We start from the raw sequence: 17,520 nt of genomic DNA on the forward strand, positions 1-17,520 counted from the left end.
CAAGCCCTAGATGAGGCGGGCTCACAATCAGGGCTCAATAATTGGTCTCTATTACTGTTTTTATCTAAGTCTTCAGATTTCCAGTGAAGTGTTTGCAAAATATGTTTCCTTGGAAACACTCTGGCCAAGGCTTTGAGATCTGTCTGAGTGTGTGTCTGCAGTCTGGTAGCAGGATTTCATTGGTGATTATAAGCTGCCTATCGCCTATTTGTACATCTAAACATGAAAAAGCCAGGGATCTCCTTGGGCACACCGCCAAGCATAGACTCCTTAGGGAGCAGTAAAGAAAATGCTTTTAAAGTTCAACTTTTATTTTAATTAATGTTCTAACTGTACGTAGCTTAAAACAAAAACAAAAACAAAAACAATCCCCCCAAAGTAACAACAACAACAACAACAACAACAACAAAAATACACAGTACCAAAGGCTTTGAATCAAAGTATCAGTCCCTTCCCCATTCCTCCCAACTCTGGTTACTTATTTCCAGAGGCTTCCACTTTCAACCATTTTAGCTTTTTCTTTTTGTATTCCCCTCCATACTTTTATGTGATCTTTTCATACTATTTCTTGATTAAAAAAAAAATTCAGATATTCTTTTTTGACTTTCTGCTGCAGAGAAGATTCAGCTGTTCTGTATCCCTCTCCCATACCCACATATAGTTATACACACACGCATACACTTACCCTTCACTAATATATTTCACTAATGAATATGTATGATTCCTAAATGTTACTCAGAGCTAAGCCATGCAGCAAATTATGATTACATTTCCATGATGCTGCCTTTGAGATTGATAGTTGACTCTCTGTTTGCATAATCTTCTATATGTCTGTCACTAATGCACCCCCAACCTCACCTTCGGAAGTTTGAAATCTCTTAATACCTTCAAAGTGATTAGGTATATTCTATGGATCCTGTTGTCATGAACCCAGTTATAAATAACTGGAATGGAGCAAAGGGAAGGCCAAATGGACACAAGCCCAGGAAAGTCGGAGTGACATAGGGAAGGTACTTGTCTTCCAGTCACACCTGGGAGCAGGTCATTGGCCAGAGTAGGTAGGGTGGCCGCTGCAAGCATGGGAAAATTTGAGATATATGGTCTCCTAAACAAAGGAGCTCTTTCTCTCTTGCTCTTGGTTCGTACTCCTAGCTTGTGAGGCTCTCACATTCTGCATTTGCCCACATGGCCCAGAGTGATGTGGGCCCCACACACTATGGACCGATGGGTTGTCACTAGCTTAATGCTGTACTGGACCCAGCTCCAGAACTGGATCAATAATAAGCCTTGATTTTTAGTGCACTCTCCTCATTGGCCCGTGTTTATGTGTTTTTAAAAAATGTCACACATAAAAAAATATAAACATGCATGTTATGTGCAGTACCTGGGAGGAAAATTTAAGTGTATAATTGCCATGTATGCAAGATACCAAAATAAACTCATGACTTTAAAAGTATTTGGTGATACAATTTTATTTTCCCCCTGTTGAATAGAGAGTTAGCTCATGGATGGGTGGTTTCACAACTCTCCTCCTCATTCCATCGGAGTCCCCCGGACCGGCCTAGGGTAGCAGATTAGAGAGAGGAGCAGGAAAGGGACCAGGCATATGAGTGCTGTATGCTTCACCTGGGGAGAACCATGTCTCTGCGATTTGCTCGTTCCCTGCAGACTGTGCAATGCTGGGTTTGTTTGTACTGCAGGTCTGAGAACCATTGGCGTCATCACCAAACTGGACCTCATGGATGAGGGGACGGATGCCAGGGACATTCTAGAGAATAAGCTGCTGCCTCTTCGCAGGGGTAACGTACCGTGTGCCCCACGGGGATTCCTTGGATGACGAGGCGGAGAAACAATGGGCAGACCTGTGGGAGGCTTGGTTCTAATGCTGCCTCAGGTGTGAGGAATGGGCTTATGATTAGCTACAGTTTTTATGGAACAGACATGATCCAAGGGGACAACTATTCCTTAATGGGAACAAGAAAACAGAAAAAGGGAGAGGTTGGAAAGAAGCGTATAAATATTCAAAGACTGCATAAATATATACTCTTCTAAATCTGACTTACCTGCTCTATGACAAAACTGCTAAGAAACATACTCTATTTAGAAAAATGTTTTAAAAAATTTATTTGAGAGAAAGGGGAAGGAAGAGAAAGAGAGAGAGAAACATTGATAAGAGAGAATCATTGATTGGCTGCCTCCTGCACACTCCCTAATAGGGATTGAGCCCACAACCCAGGCATGTGCCCTGACCAGGAATTGAGACCGGAACCTCTTGGTTCATGGAACGCTCAACCACCGAGACACACTGGCCGAGCAGAAACACACTCTATAAAAATGCACAGAGCTTTGCCCTAACCGGTTTGGCTCAGTGGATAGAGCATCCGCCTGTAGACAGAAGGGTCCCAGGTTCGATTCTAGTCAAGGGCATGTACCTTGGATGCAGGCACATCCCAGTAGGGGGTGTGCAAGAGGCAGCTGACTGATGTTTCTCTTTCATCGATGTTTCTAACTCTCTATCCCTCTCCCTTTCTTTCTATAAAATATCAATACAATACATTTTAAAAAAATGCACAGAGCTTTTAAAGGCAAAGGACATTATTATGTTAATGCTAAAATATTGCCATTAGCCAAATCAACCAGCCTTTGTTAAACACTGATGTCTCAAGTTGAGTTTTGTAAACGGACCCATTCCTCAGGCCTTAATAATTTTGCCTTTCTTATTCAGCCTCTTTGAGAGCCTTGCAATCTTCCCAAAATAAACAACAAAGAGTTCCCCAAACACCATAGGTGTGTGTTCTGTTTCAGGTTACGTGGGGGTGGTGAACAGAAGCCAAAAGGACATTGATGGGAAGAAAGACATCAAGGCCGCCATGCTGGCGGAGAGGAAATTTTTCCTCTCACACCCGGCTTACAGACATATTGCCGACCGGATGGGGACCCCGCACCTACAGAAGGTCCTTAATCAGGTAAAAATAAATGTGCTTGCAAGCAACAAGAACAATTAAGGAAATATGTAAGTGACTATTGGAATTCATGTTTCTTATTTTTATATTCTTTTTTTTCTTAACATAAGACATGCAGCTTAAATGATAGGAATTTAAAAAATAAATATAAATATTTAGAGCCACATTGTTACTATTCTCCTGAATAGAATCACCCACCTTAATATTATTGAAAGAGCAGTGCACAAAGCAGAAAGACCTATTTATTGAGGAGAGAGAACCAGGAGTACACATTTAAAAAAATATATATTTTATTGACTTTTTAAAGAGAGGAAGGGAGAGGGATAGAGAGCTAGAAACATCGATGAGAGAAAAACATCAACCAGCTGTCTCCTGCACACCCCCCACAGGGGATGTGCCTGCAACCAAGATACATGCCCTTGACCAGAATCAAACCTGGGACCTTCCAGTCTGCAGACCAACGCTCTATCCACTGAGCCAAACCGGTTTCAGCTACATTTTATATGCAACCTGTTGAAGGCATAAGCCAGTGACCCAGCACCGTTAGGCTGGGGCCTAGAGGTAGAGGCAAGAGGAAGCACCTGTCGGGGCTGCAGAAGAGAGAGGAGGTTCGCAGCTGACAGGTACCTCTGAGCTCCAACCACAGGCACCCCGCATAGCTCTCCACTCCTTCATTTCCATCATGTTGTAAACTTAAGGTTTCTTTGGACAAGGTAAGTGATCTGATCACCCATCCTTGCCGGGTGTTGCTAGGCATCCTCACTGGTAACATCGGCTGCACTGGGACAGGCTACCCCAGATGGCCCCCTGCGAGCAACTCTGAGACATTTTGAGCGTCTCCTCCAGCCGTGGAGGAGAGGGTCTGAGCTGCTCCTGACTACCTGTCTCTACATTCAGTCTCAACTGTATGTATTATTTCTCTGGTGCTGAGCAATTAGAAAAACAGTGAATCAAAGCATGGAGGCATGAACAGGCTGACATGCCTCAATGTGGGGTTGGGGGAACGAGAAGAAATAAGCCAAAAAACTTACATACTTATATACATAGTTCATAGACATGGGCAATAGGGCAGTAAAGACCTGGGGAGATGGGTAGGGGCTGGGATGAGGGGCAATAAAGAGAGGGGGAGAAATGAGAGATAGCTGTCATACTCTCAACAATAAAAAATGTATTAAAAAAAAAGTAAAAGAAAAACAGCGAAGGCCAATTTTTTGTCTTTCAAACTAATCTTCAACCTGTCATATGCGTGTGTAAAATTCTGATTTGTTTTGTTTAGCAACTCACCAACCACATTCGAGACACCCTGCCGAACTTCAGGAACAAACTGCAGGCCCAGATGCTCTCCATAGAACACGAAGTTGAGGCCTACAAGAACTTTAAGCCCGAGGACCCCACCAGGAAGACCAAAGCCCTGCTGCAGTGAGCCCCTCTCCCTACCTGCTCCGCCCCACAGTTTCTCCCCTTTGCTTCTGCCTCAGCCCATTATCCGTCATGCTATTTACGTCATGCGTAACAGAGGTAGCAGTCAAGTACATAAGGCTTTGTATAGATTATACAGTGAGCCTTGAATCTTTACATTTTCTTGAAGAATAATTGTTGTCATATATTTAATCAGTTGCTCATCCCCATGCCCAATTTTACTGTTTTTATCATTGCATTCAGTGAATGAGTAATACCAATATGGTAACTCAGCAGGGGTGTTTTAGCTCTTAGAATGAGAAGTGGGCAGGGCTTCTGTTGCAAGTGTCACCTGGACTGTCCACCTTCCCTTGGTGTCACTTGTACTTACCTCCCTCCCCTTAATTATTTTCATATGATGTGTGTATGTGTTTTTTCAGCGGAATGAGAACCAAGGATCTACATGCACATTGAAATTTCTTATCCTTGTCCTTAATGATTTTAATTAACCCTTTGAATATGCAAACATGAAAACTGCCAAGTATCTTTATTCCTTCACAATCTTCCCATCTTATCCCTGGTTACTAGGTTTATCCCTGTGGGGCCTTGGGATAGGATTGCAGCGTTGTTAGAGAATGACCAGCTCCTTGTGTCTGTTACCCTGACTCCCTCTCCTGGTCCCTCCCAGCCTCATCTGTCCTTTTATCCTTGTTCTGTATCTTGCCTCAGGGTCCTCTCAACTAGAAGACAACCCCTCACCCCCACCTCTACCCGATCCACCTATATTCCAGGACATATGAAGTCCATCTCCAAAGATAATGCTTGCCATCTCTCTTTTTTTCTTTTAAAGATTTTTAGAGAGAATAAGGAAGAGGAAGGGAAAGGGAAAGAGACACATTGATATGAGAGTGAAACATTGATTGGCTGCCTCCAACCCAGGCATTTGTCCTGACCAGGAATCAAATCAGCAACTTTTTGGTGCACGAGATGCTGTCCAACCAACTGAGCCATATCGGCCAGGGTGATGCTCGCTACCTCTTATTGGCTCTTTCTCCCTTTGCAGTCTTGCAATCAAAATATCCTTAATTTGGTTTAAAATGCATAACTGCTTTTTTTGTGGGGGGATTTCTAAATGCTCAAATTATTTAGGTAGCATTTTATATGCTCATCTTATCCATTTAAAGAGGAAATAAATTTTTCTTGAATTCGCCTCTTTCCTAGTTCATTTCTCCCCCTTTTTATTCTTAAGCACCTATAAAAAAATCTTCAAGTTACAGAGAAATGAAAGCTATTTCTGTTTAGGCCCTAGGTCTTCATCTTTTATTTAAAAACTAGAGGCCTGGTGCACGAATTTGTGCACATTGAAAGGAAATTAATTAAAAGAAATATTTTAGAGGCCAGAGAGGTTGGCCGGCTTGGGGAGGGATCACAGGAGGGCTCCAGAGTGTGTCCAGCCTACTTTGCCTAGTCTCCATTAGTCAGACCCCAGCAGCAAGCTAACCTACCAGTAGGAGCATTTGCCTCCTGGTGGTCAGTGCGCATCATAGCAACTAGTCAAGTGGGCGGACATTTAGCATATTAGGCTTTTATATATATATATATATATATATATATATATATATATATATATATATGTTTTTGTTAATTTCACAGAGGGAGGGAGAGAGAGAGAAACATCAATTATGAGAATCATTGATTGGCTGTCTTCCAATATGCTTCCTATTAGGGGTTGATCCCGCAATCCAGGCAGGTGCCCTTTCTGGGAATCGAACCATGACCTCCTGGTTCATAGGTTGAAACTCAACCACTGAGCCACGCTGGCCAGGCTAGGTCATCATCTTAATATGCAACCAAAACTATTGTAAAGACTGGTCTTGCCTCTGTGACTCCATTGGATTCAGATTACAGACTTTTCCACAGTTAGATTTTTCCCTGGTAGATGAGTGATTCAGTTCCTTCCTTTGTCTCCCCACTCTCTCTTCCTTCTTTCTTTCGTTACTCCCTTTCTCCTCATCTTCCTTCCTCTCATCTCCGTATATTCTGCTCGGCATCTGGATCTGGGGATTTAACAGTGGTTAAGAAGTTTGGCCTCAAGAAGAGGCCACAGTAGAGCAGATAAAACAGACATTTAGGAAACTAATCTGATAAATGTGATATTTCTGGTAAGTATAAAATATTCATGGATCCTAGATGAGAAAGCAGAAGTAGTTTCATGGAGCAAAGGTGTGAGTTCCCAGAGAAATCGAATGTGAATAAAACCCTGAAGAAGGGAGGAGTCTGTCAGATGGGAGAAGGAGGGCGAGGATGGTGTGGGCTTGGGTGTTCCGTATGCTGGCTGCAGTGGCAGGACAGGAAAAGAATGGCAGGATGTACATTTTCTAAAATTTCCCACTGTTTTAGCATGTGCCAGACATTTATTATACCCTTCTAGGTGTTTCAAAAATTAGATTAGCATTAGCATATGTATGGATATAGCTATAGCTACATCTAATTATATTCTAGAGTTCCTGGCTTAATAATTTGCAGTTACTTTCCATTTAGCCATGATTTTGATAAAAGAGGCTGCAAGTATTAGATGATTAGGATTTTTTTTTTCCTATCAGATTTTGAATTTGAAAGTAGTTCCAGCATGATAAAATTAGTGTTTCTAAATCCAGTCATCACCAATGTATATGATCGTTTTCTCTGATGCGGTGGGAGTGTGGGGAAGAGAGCTGCTTGGGAAGGGGACTCGGCTAGAGCCATTGGAACACCTGGTGTGATATAGGAGCTGTGGCTTGTTTGTTCTCCGTAAAGATTTATCGCTTAATTTGAATTCAAGTATTTTAAAATGGCATTCTATGACTGCAATGAAATGAACAGAATGCATTGAATGGCACAGATATTTAGAATACATTTTAATTAAATGTCTAAAATAAATGGGGAAAAATGTGTATTTCAGATCATTGAATTTTGAGTGTGGAGCAAAGTGCAGTGCTGATTCTGCCAGTAGGTGCCACTAAGAACACCAGGAAAAGGTTTCTAGGCGATAACCACAGTAAAATGAAATGAGAAATTCAGAGCCTGGTTACTTCAACTGGAATTAATTTCTCTCTCACTCTTGCAGGATGGTCCAGCAGTTTGCCGTGGACTTTGAGAAGAGAATTGAGGGCTCAGGGGATCAAGTAGATACCCTGGAGCTCTCAGGGGGTGCGAAGATCAATCGCATCTTCCATGAACGCTTTCCTTTCGAGATAGTAAAGGTTCGTACCAAATGTTGCTTTCCCCCGTTGGTTTCACTTCATTTCCATATTCTGTTCTACATAACTTCATAAAATGTTACAGGGGTGGCATGGGACTAAGGTAGTTCTTGGAACGAAAGCCTCCATAATCAGGTAATGAAATTTAGGAGAGAAATAATTTCTTACTGATGGCTCCAATTTTATTCAATGAGACTTCAAATTATTTCAACAAATGCTAATTGAGTGCCTATGACGTCGATTTATTGTCTAATTAATTTAAACATATTTCTTGCGCATCTATTCTAGGTGCCAATGATTGGGACAGAGACACTTTCTGGTGGGAGAAATAGACAAAGTTAAAGAGCTCTCAAATATGATCGAGAGAGAGAGAGAGAGAGAGAGAGAGAGAGAGAGAGAGAGAGAGAGGTGGGGGAGCCACTTTTGATGTCACATTCAGGCAAGGTGTCTCTGAGTAGGAGACATTGAAAACATGAGCACAATGGTGTGAAGAGGTCAGCTGTGAAGATGGAAGGAGGGAGCTGGGGGAAAGAGGGTCATTCAAGATAAGTAGCTCAGGACAAGGCCCTAAAGGGAGCACCTGTAGCAGGCAAAGAGCAGATGGGGCTGACCAAGGGAAGGGTGTAGGAAATGAATTTCAAGGAAGAAAGTGACCAGTTGGGATGGATTGGTGACTTGGGAAGTAGGGTCCACAGGGCTCGGACTGAATCTGGGGGATGCAGGAAAGAGAACATTCAAGATGACTCCCGAGGTTTCGGCTTGCACAGCTGCGCACGCTGGTGCTGTGAGATGAGGAAAACAGGCAAAGCCGAGCTTGTGTGTAAGCGTGAGTCCTGTTCCAGACACGGTGCTCAGGAGGCAGCTGAGTGGTTCAGGGACCAGGCGACTTGCTGCATTACAGAGGCGGGTGCTTATGTCTTGGTGTGGGAGGCAGATGGGTAAACAGAGCGTTTCATTAAAATGTGCTAAGGACAGTGGTAAACTTCAGCCCAGGGTGCTATGGAAACAGCCCACAGACAGGAATCCCTGCCCAGAGCTCAGGGAGCCCGGCCTGCATGCCGAGTCTGGAAGGATGAGCAGCTAGTCAAGCGGGAGGAGGTGAGGGCCGGGAAGAGTTTTCCAGACAGAAGGGGAGGCCTGGTGAAGGCTGAGCTGCGCAGCCACGGGGTGAGGGGAGGGAACACAGAAGTTCACTGTTGTGTGGCACCAAGTGTGCAGGGAATCGGACAGACAGTGAGGATGGAGGGGCCAGATCTCAGGAGGCAGGCCGAGCCACATGCTCTCTGGACGCCCTTCCGAGTCTAAGCTCCATGCTGCTCTGGTCGTATCCCCCCACTAATTCCAGGCCCCTAGAGCTTCAGGGAAATCTCCATACTGCAATCTGCCCTGTGTTGGATCAGCAAAATATGATGTATTTCCTCTTATGAAGAGGCCTTGAGCTCAGGTGGTTAAAATGGCCAGGGAGGAAAGACAGCCATTGTCCATCTCAGCACAGCCGGACTGCGAATGCACATCTGGTGACACCCTTTACTCATGCATTTGTCAGTGAGGACATCTCCTCCATTTAGCAAGAGAATGAAAAATTACAGATTTCAAACAAGTGGCCAGATTTATGCCCAGAAGGCACCCTTGATACACTGCACTCCTACCTAAAAAAGAATTGGAATCTGCTGCACCAGAGATCAAACTCCCAGAAGCCCCTCATGTTCTCTGTTGCCTTGAACTTTATATAAACAGATGTTTTGGCCATCTGGGTTTACGTTAGGGAAGACATGGGCATCCATTTATTAACAATGAAGCCAAGCTATTCTCATTCTTTAATACATTCAATAGTGTTATTACTCAACGGAATTAGGTGTCCTAACTGTGGCCCTTCTTGCATCTGCAGATGGAGTTCAACGAGAAGGAATTGCGAAGAGAAATAAGCTACGCCATCAAAAACATACATGGCATCAGGCAAGTGATCCCCACATCCCCTGCCTTCCGCCCCGGCTACGAGAAGAAGGAGGCTTATAAACCACTAGCGAAGTAGCCTTTTCACCATCTGAACTGAGCAGAACACGGAGCTGGGAGGAAGAAGTAGGAAATCCTGGTTTGGGTTCAATGGTTAATTCCTGGGATCGTCCTTCTCGGTCTTTTTCAATTAGAAAAACAGAAACACGCCCGCACTCACAGCCCTGTGAGCTCGACCCCAGACCCTTGTTCTCCAGAGCCTTCCTCGCAGGGAGGGAGGCCTGGCGGGCTCATAAGTCATCGTTACTTACCCGGAGACAGGGCAGATTGCTCTTGGCCGGAGTTGTGGAGCCAGATTGGGAAAGATTAATGAAGGTGGTAACTTTTGAGTCGAACCTTGTCTGTTTAGAGGACAAGAATGATTTCAGCTGGCAAAGGGGTGCTGTGCGTGTCTGTATCTGTGTCTGTGCGATGTCTCCCTCTGTGCGTGTGCATGTGTGGGCGTGTGTGTGTGTGTGTGTGTGTGTGTGTGTGTGTGTGTATGGGGCCGGGAGCAATGCAGTGAGACATGAGAGGATGGAGCGTGTTGGGACTGCAGAATGAAAGGGCTTGAAGTGCAAGGACCAGTGCTAGGTGGAGGTGGTGACCTGCAGCATGTGTCCACGGAGTGGGAGGTCGCACAGGTCGACTGCAGTTAGGAACGTAGACCGGAGAGCAGAGGACGCGAGGCTGGGAGTGGCCCTGGTGCCTGAACTTAACCTTGTGTAACAGGGTATTATGTGCATTTACTTTCTTTAAAGAGCTAAGATAGTGGAGAAAAAGACTCCAAAACACACATTTCTGGAGTTCATGCCCAGAAGGCTAACAAAATGTAATGGAGCATATGTTAAATTGAGATGTCCTGAAGTCAGGCTGACTGATAAAACTCAGATGGCCCACTTCCTGAATTATCCCACAGGCGGGAAGCGCCCCCTGTCTATAGGCAGTGGTATCTCAGCTTTAATAGAGCGTGCTGCGGGCGCCCACGTGCCGGGCGCCCACGTGCCGGGCGCCCACGTGCCGGGCGCCCACGTGCCGGGCGCCCACGTGCCGGGCGCCCACGTGCCGGGCGCCCACGTGCCGGGCGCCCACGTGCCGGGCGCCCACGTGCCGGCCGGGTCCGGGTTCTTGCAGGCCCTCTCCCTGCCGGCCTGAGTGCCTCTGCTGTGGAGCCGGGCCTTGCTCCTTTAGCCGGCGCAGCTCGTGTTTCAACGTTGTCGGTCAGGTGACAGATTTTGGGTCACAAAATATTTTTCCTTCGAACTTCACTTGGCTTTTAAAACTCCTTACGAGTAACATTTTTGTGGACTGTCACTGCCAAAGCTCAGCGATTCCGTGTTGTAGGTTTCTGATGTCGGTGCATAGCAACCGAAGAGATGGGTGGTTGCGATGATTCTGGAGTTCATTTGCTAGAAGGTGGTGCAGCCCTGTGTGTAAGACATCCTAACGGCACGCCTCTCTAGGCCCGAAAGTACACGGATGGGAAGTGGCGCTCCCGGTGGATTCTGTTAGGTTTCCAAGTAACGGAAACCTCCCTTGCCCCGGAGGACCGGATGGCTCCTTCTCCGTCTGGAAATGCTGAGAACCGGAGCTGAGCAGGCCAGGAGGACGGTCCTTGTGGACAAACACAGGCAGCGTGACCGTGACACTTGCTGCCCCTGTAGCCCGGGGCCTAAGCACGTGCTCCGATCACTGCTGAGAGTCGGATGTGGGGGTTCGAGGAGGAGGGCCTGGGCGGCAGGAGGGCTGGGCGGGCGCTGCAGGCCGTGGCCTTACGATCCAGGCTGTGCAGTGCGGGCGGGTGTGGACGGCTGACACGGCGGGGATTCCGAAGTGAACGTCGCAGACGAAGGCAGAGACATAAACAAAGAGTGGGAGTGTGTTTGTGGGAAGGCGGGTGGCCCGATGTGGTGGGCACACAGGGTGCACGGGAGGAAGGAGGGAAATAAAAGGAACGGTAGGGTCAGAGGCGGACATTTGTTATGTGAGGCTGAACAGTGTGCATTTAGAGGCGTGTAGGCCGGAGAGGGGAGAGAGGAAGGGAAGCGAGTTCAGGAACAGGGAGTTGGGGATGGCAGGCACCCAGGGTCCAGGTCCCTCACGGGCTCTGTTTAAATATGAAGAATCGCTTTCCATGAAGCACGCACACGGCTGCTCTCCCGGGCTCCTGCGCAGCACAGGAAGAGCATTGTTCCGATTCCAATTTGAATGGACTCCAGCCAAACGAAAAGGGCCCTTGCTATTTTGTTATTGTTTGTTTCTTATTGTGTGTAAACTCGCCATTTCAACATCCTGGGTCCCAGGCTAGTTCTGCTTCACTGCTTTCTTTTTCCTCCCCTTCCCCCTGCCATCAGATGGGGACCCACTGCACTTGCTATAGCGAAATTTCTCAGTGGTGTCAACTATTTCAGGGCTCAGAAATGGGGGCCATTTCCTGCCCCCTGGAGGGCAAGAGGGGATTGCTTTTGGAATACTTTAGAAGAGAGAAATGTCCGTTCAGAACCATTTCCATTGTAGCATTCCTTTCTGTTGCTGTGAGACTGTGAAATGAGACAGATTAATGAGAAGACCCGATGATATGCCATATAAACACTTTGGGATCTATTTTTAGGTAATGTTAATCATCTATAGAGCAGAATGTATTATGAAATATTAGCATTAAAGTTATTACAAATGATACTGTGGCTAGAATAAATCACTCGGTAATCTTTAAACTAGGTACTCATGCTTTCTTTAAGTGGCCTGTCAATCAAAATGAGTACTGGGTATTATTACTCATTAAAAGAAAAGAAAAAAAACATCTAACGTGTGGCTCTCTTTCTCACCCTCAGGACAGGGCTGTTTACTCCAGACATGGCGTTTGAAGCAATAGTCAAAAAGCAAATCGTGAAGCTGAAAGGGCCTTCCTTGAAGAGTGTAGATCTGGTAATGCAAGAATTAATCAACACCGTCAAGAAGTGTACCAAAAAAGTAAGCTTGAGTTACTGACCTTTCCAACATGTTTCTGTTCGATTTACCCCTCTTTCCCACCCTGCCGCATGCCTCCCTTTGCCCGACTCCCTCCCCTCCTTCGTTAGAAAAGGTGGTGTGTTTGCTCAAGGGGAAGGTTGGGAAAAGTACTGAGTGGGGGGGACTTGATCTCCTGGTAGACGGCATATTGCCTTCTATCATCCATTCCACGTAGGTTGCTTAAGCAGGTCAACATCACGAAGAACAAGGTGAATGCCCTAAACTAACTTTCCTTTGGTCTATAGATGAGGATAACTGTTAGGGGAAGGGAATCATTGATATTGTGTATATTGGCAAGGAAAGTTTCCTAAATTTACATGAATTCCACTTGAACCCGGACATTCTGGGAAGGGGCAGTGCCGTCTAAGAGCTTAGCCTTGGGAACCTTGATTCAAATCCTGGCTTCACCTCTGTGTGACCTTGAATCCCTAGAGGTTTATCATTTCTCTGAAATGGGGATGATGATAGTAAATATAATACTACCTTCACTCAGATTAAACAAGATGATGCCTGAGAACCACAGTAACTGCTCAGTCAATGGTGGCTAATTTATCAATGGGCATTGCTACCTGTAACACCTGTTGAACTTGGGGACTCCTCACTGAGGAACTTGGCAGAAGTGTGCTGAATTCCATCCGTCCTTGTGCTGGAAAATGCAGGAAGGGGGTTAGTGATGATGTTTGGGGTGGGTAGACCTGGCCCCATTACCATTAACACTGGTACTTTGATCATTTCTTGAAAGAATAGATACTTCTAGTTTGTCAGTTTTGTTGCTTTCCCCTTCCTGTATGGTACTATGAGTAACCCCTCTGGAAATCCAGTGGGGAGCAGGAGAAAGAATGAGAGAGGCAGATACTGTGAATGAAGATGAATTTTGGTCCTTGGTGACTGGCAGAACAACTCAGATGAAGAAGAGATGCTAAGTGGTGAAAGAGGAAAGCAGGCGGAGGTCTTAGACATCAGTGCAAAAAAAGCAAAGGTGTTTCGTGGCCAGTGTGGAGTCCAGAAAAGGCTCCGGAGCTGCAGACCGGCTCTAGGCCTCTCCAGTTCTTCCACCAGGCTCATTCCAGCCTACTCTCTCTTCTCCAAAATAAGCCATAGAAGCAGAGGGATTGAAGAAGGGGAAAACATGTACCTGGGGGAGAAAAAAGTCTACACCAGCTCTCCATTCAGGAACCTGAAGCCAGTTAATAAATATTTTCCCCGCCCCCTGTCCTTGCCTACCCCTCAAAATGCACAGAGTCTTGTCTCCTGACCAGTTAAAGCTCTCTTCATTGGCCCCCTCTTCACTGACTTAGGGAATTAACCATCAGCCACCCAGCCTGTCTCCCTCAGCACAGAGGTCTTCAGCCAAAGGCTGTTCCGGTGCCCAGGCAATGCTGCCCCACCAGCTCAGCTGGCCTATTTCTGAGGGCCCGTTGTGTTACATCCGTCCTCAAACCTGTTTAGCTACTTGTGGTTCTTCTATAAACGATGTGGTTTAAATGAAGAGTAAGCAAAGTGATCAGATTCAGGCAACAATGAGTTTTGTTCCTCCGAAAACTCAGCTTTGGGAGAGGCGTGGTAAAAGATTAGCTACATAAGCTTTGCCATCGCTTGGGCCTAGGTGGGACATGGTTAAAAGACGTGGGGGCGTCATGCAAACCTAGATGGGCACTGCGTTCAGCTTCTCCCTCCGCTTTGAAGAAAGCAAACTTGTAGATAACGGATGTGGTTTTGGGAGACAGAAGACGCATAGCTCCCCTCAGTAGATCCACATGCTGGGAACGGCCTTGGCCTTACATCAGAAGGTTGGCACATGTGTGCACGTTTATGTTTTGAGTTATAGAAAGTGTTTATGGTATGTATGAATCATTTTTTTTTTTTTTTATCATTTCCCCATTGCATCCAATTTACTGGAAAAGCAGCAGTCGGTCCTGATGGCATGGGATGAGACAGCTTGTTCTGGACACTTGGTTTCTGTCCTTCGCTGTCCACCCTTTGAACCGCCCTTTCCATTATGCTCTCTGGATCGGTGGTGATTGTGTATTTGTACTGTCTTCTCAAAATATTTTACAGTTTGCCTTAAATGAAACCTCACTTTCCCCCCGAGATTGCTGTTTACCCTACAGCTCTCTTCTCTGAAGAGCATTTATTGGCCCGAACCCAAAGGATCTAGGGCCCAGATCATTCGTCATTTGCCTACTTCTTGTGTGGCTTCCAAAGATTGTGCATTAACTGTCCTGTAAAGTCTCCCATCACGTCCTTCGGCCTCTGTTTTCTTCCAACCTATCTGTCTCCTCCTGGCTTTATTTTATTTCCTGACCATTGTTATCAGTCTGTGTCCAATCAGAAGTGAGTTGAAACCACAGCATGATTTAAAAAAAAAATTTTTTTTTTATTGATTTCAGAGAAGAACGGAGAGGGAGAGTTAGAAACATTAATGATGAGAGAGAAACGTTGATCGGCTGCCTCCTGCATGCCCCCTACTGGGGATAGAGCCCACAACCTGGGCTGGTATCGAACTCAGCACCCTTCAGCCGGCAGGCCCGTGTATTGTCCACTGAGCGAAATCTGCTAGGGCTACCACACTGTGATTTGATAACAAAAACCAAAACCTATCTGCTGCCCTATTCCTCTCCTTTTCTTTATGGCCAAGCCTTCTTGGGGGAAAAAAAGTAGTTTATGCTTACTCTCTTTACTCCCTCATCTCCAATTAGTTCCCTAACCCTCTGAAATTTGACTTCCACCCTCCTACCACTCTGCTGAAATAATTATGGCATGATCACCCAGAGACTGATTGCCAAATCTAGTGATATCCTTATCCCTGATACTATGGTCCACTCTCTTTTTGAAGCTGACCCCTCTTTCTTCCATGGGTTCTCTTCCTTCTCCGTTAAGAGCTCATCCACTGCGTGGCCTGCCTCTGCACACTGACATCCTGTGGAACTGGCTCCTGGCTTCCTTCTGTCATTGTCCTTCCTCCTGACAGAGCATGTCCCCCACAGCCCAGCTGCCACATAACATATTCTCGATTCCCAAATCTGTACTTGAGCTTGAGCTTTCCTGAGGCTGTCTACTCTACAGACTACTGCAACTACTCTCTTAAGACGCCGAGCAGTTTTTTTTTCCTTTTTCTTAAAAAACTAAATTAGTCCATTGGCCTCCTAACTGATCTTTCTACCAGTCTGGCCATCCTCAAACTCATCCTCCCACAGCTGTCAAAGTAGCCCTCTACGATACGGACATCTATTCTCCCCGTTGTCTCCGTATTGACTCATTGGCTCCTCATACCTTGAGAGATTGTGCGTAGTTTTGCCCTCTGGTCTCTAAACACTTCTCCAGCCACACTTGTCATGTCTGTTACCTCCAGTCATTCTGTGTGGTTTGCATGCTCTGGAAATGTTTTCATGTCCTTAGCATTTGCACACGTGGCTCTCTTTGTTTAGAATGTCTCTTTTCCCTGCCTGTCTTTACCTGCCATCTCCTCTCATTTTTTAAGATCCAGTTTAATCATTGCCTCCCCCCCCCCCAAAAAAAAAAAAAATCTTCCTGTGGGTCATCTGTGAGCCCTTTCCTGGTCCCCATCCTTACTTGCATTTCAGGTCTTCCAATGGTGCCCGGTGTTCACTTCATCATAGCAATAAAGACACTGTGTTGTCACTTGCGTGTCATTTCTTTGCTTAGGTGAATACCTTTTATTGCTGATTATAAGTGCCTTTTATTTATTTTAATTTTTAATTTTTTTGTTGAATTTATTGGTGTGACATTGGTTAATGCAATTATATGTTTTAGGTGTGCAATTCTATAAAACATTATCTGTATATTGTATTGTGTATTTACCACCCAAGTCAAGTCTCTTTCCATCATAATTCCCCCCCCCCCCCTTATCTACTCCCACCTCTTTCACCCCACTTTTCCTCTGGTAATTGCCATACTATGAGTTTGTATGTATGAGTTTTTCTTTTATAAGTACCTTTTTAAAAAAGCTGTATCTTTTATCTTCTTATCCCTGGGACCTATCCTAATTACTAAATGTACATAAGAGGCCTTCTACAAATACTAACAATTTAGATGTTCAAAGGAGAACCTGCTACTAAAGAAAAATGTGATTTGTTTTTAAAGAATATTTTTATAATTCTTTTTAAAATTAAAATTTGGACAGGTTTTCTTTCAAATATCTATTCTTTGCCTTGTTCCTCATGTTGATGTTCTTGTTGTTTGGCCTTATTATGTCTGCCTCCATGTTCTTTTACTTCAGAACTGGTTTTACCAAAATCTTTTGCAAAGCAAAATAATTCCAATTAAAGTTGAGTAGGCCAGGACTTTATTCCTTGACCCCTTTGCACATGAGCCACAGAAAGGTTGCTATACAATTTATCATCTAACACAGTTCAGTCCTGAAATTGAAAGGGGAACTATTAATACTTTCCCTGGAACAATAGGAGTGCACTAAGACTCACCTGGTCAGTTTAACGTATAGTTGCTCTAGCGGTATTGTGACTTTATATGTAAAACAACAGTATTTTCATTTTCAGGTCCTCATGGTGCATGACTTATGTGTAAAATATTTAATTTCTCTTTCTTAAGCCACGTAAACAAACATCAGTGGAAAACAGGGGAATTATGTGTGTTCAAATAGCAAAGCACAGAGCTAGATTCTAACCTGCACTTCCTCTGCGCCGTTCCTCACTGTGGTCTCTGGGAGGATAGGGCAGGAACATTCGAGCTTTATGAGCTGTCTGGCTTCCCTCCAGGAACATCCCCACTTCGGACTTTTCTGGGCATCTGCTTCCAGCTGCTTTTCTTACCTCCTCTAGAGCATCATCACAGGGTGCTAAGGTTCTTTTCAGGAAATACAGAGGGGAACATCTTGTTTTTCCAACCAAACTTTAGCAACTGTGCCATTTATTGGCCTCTTGGGAAACTACATTCTTGGA

At 45.1% G+C, this 17,520-nt stretch overlaps 1 protein-coding gene across 7 annotated transcripts in view; it reads left to right on the top strand.

Annotated features, from left to right (window-relative positions):
• Positions 1 to 17,520, top strand: part of DNM3 (dynamin 3) — a 359,120-nt gene that overhangs the window by 97,555 nt on the left and 244,045 nt on the right. For all 7 annotated transcript variants that reach the window (XM_084865979.1, XM_084865978.1, XM_084865975.1 and 4 more), the window contains exons 5-10: positions 1,701 to 1,799; positions 2,806 to 2,966; positions 4,240 to 4,382; positions 7,468 to 7,603; positions 9,489 to 9,556; positions 12,424 to 12,562. In XM_084865979.1, coding sequence (XP_084722105.1) covers positions 1,701 to 1,799; positions 2,806 to 2,966; positions 4,240 to 4,382; positions 7,468 to 7,603; positions 9,489 to 9,556; positions 12,424 to 12,562 — 746 coding nt within the window. The remainder of the gene's footprint in view (positions 1 to 1,700; positions 1,800 to 2,805; positions 2,967 to 4,239; positions 4,383 to 7,467; positions 7,604 to 9,488; positions 9,557 to 12,423; positions 12,563 to 17,520) is intronic.

The sequence above is a fragment of the Pipistrellus hanaki genome, assembly GCF_964339955.1.
Source record: "Pipistrellus hanaki genome assembly, chromosome: 18".
NCBI classification, from domain to species: Eukaryota; Metazoa; Chordata; class Mammalia; order Chiroptera; family Vespertilionidae; genus Pipistrellus; species Pipistrellus hanaki.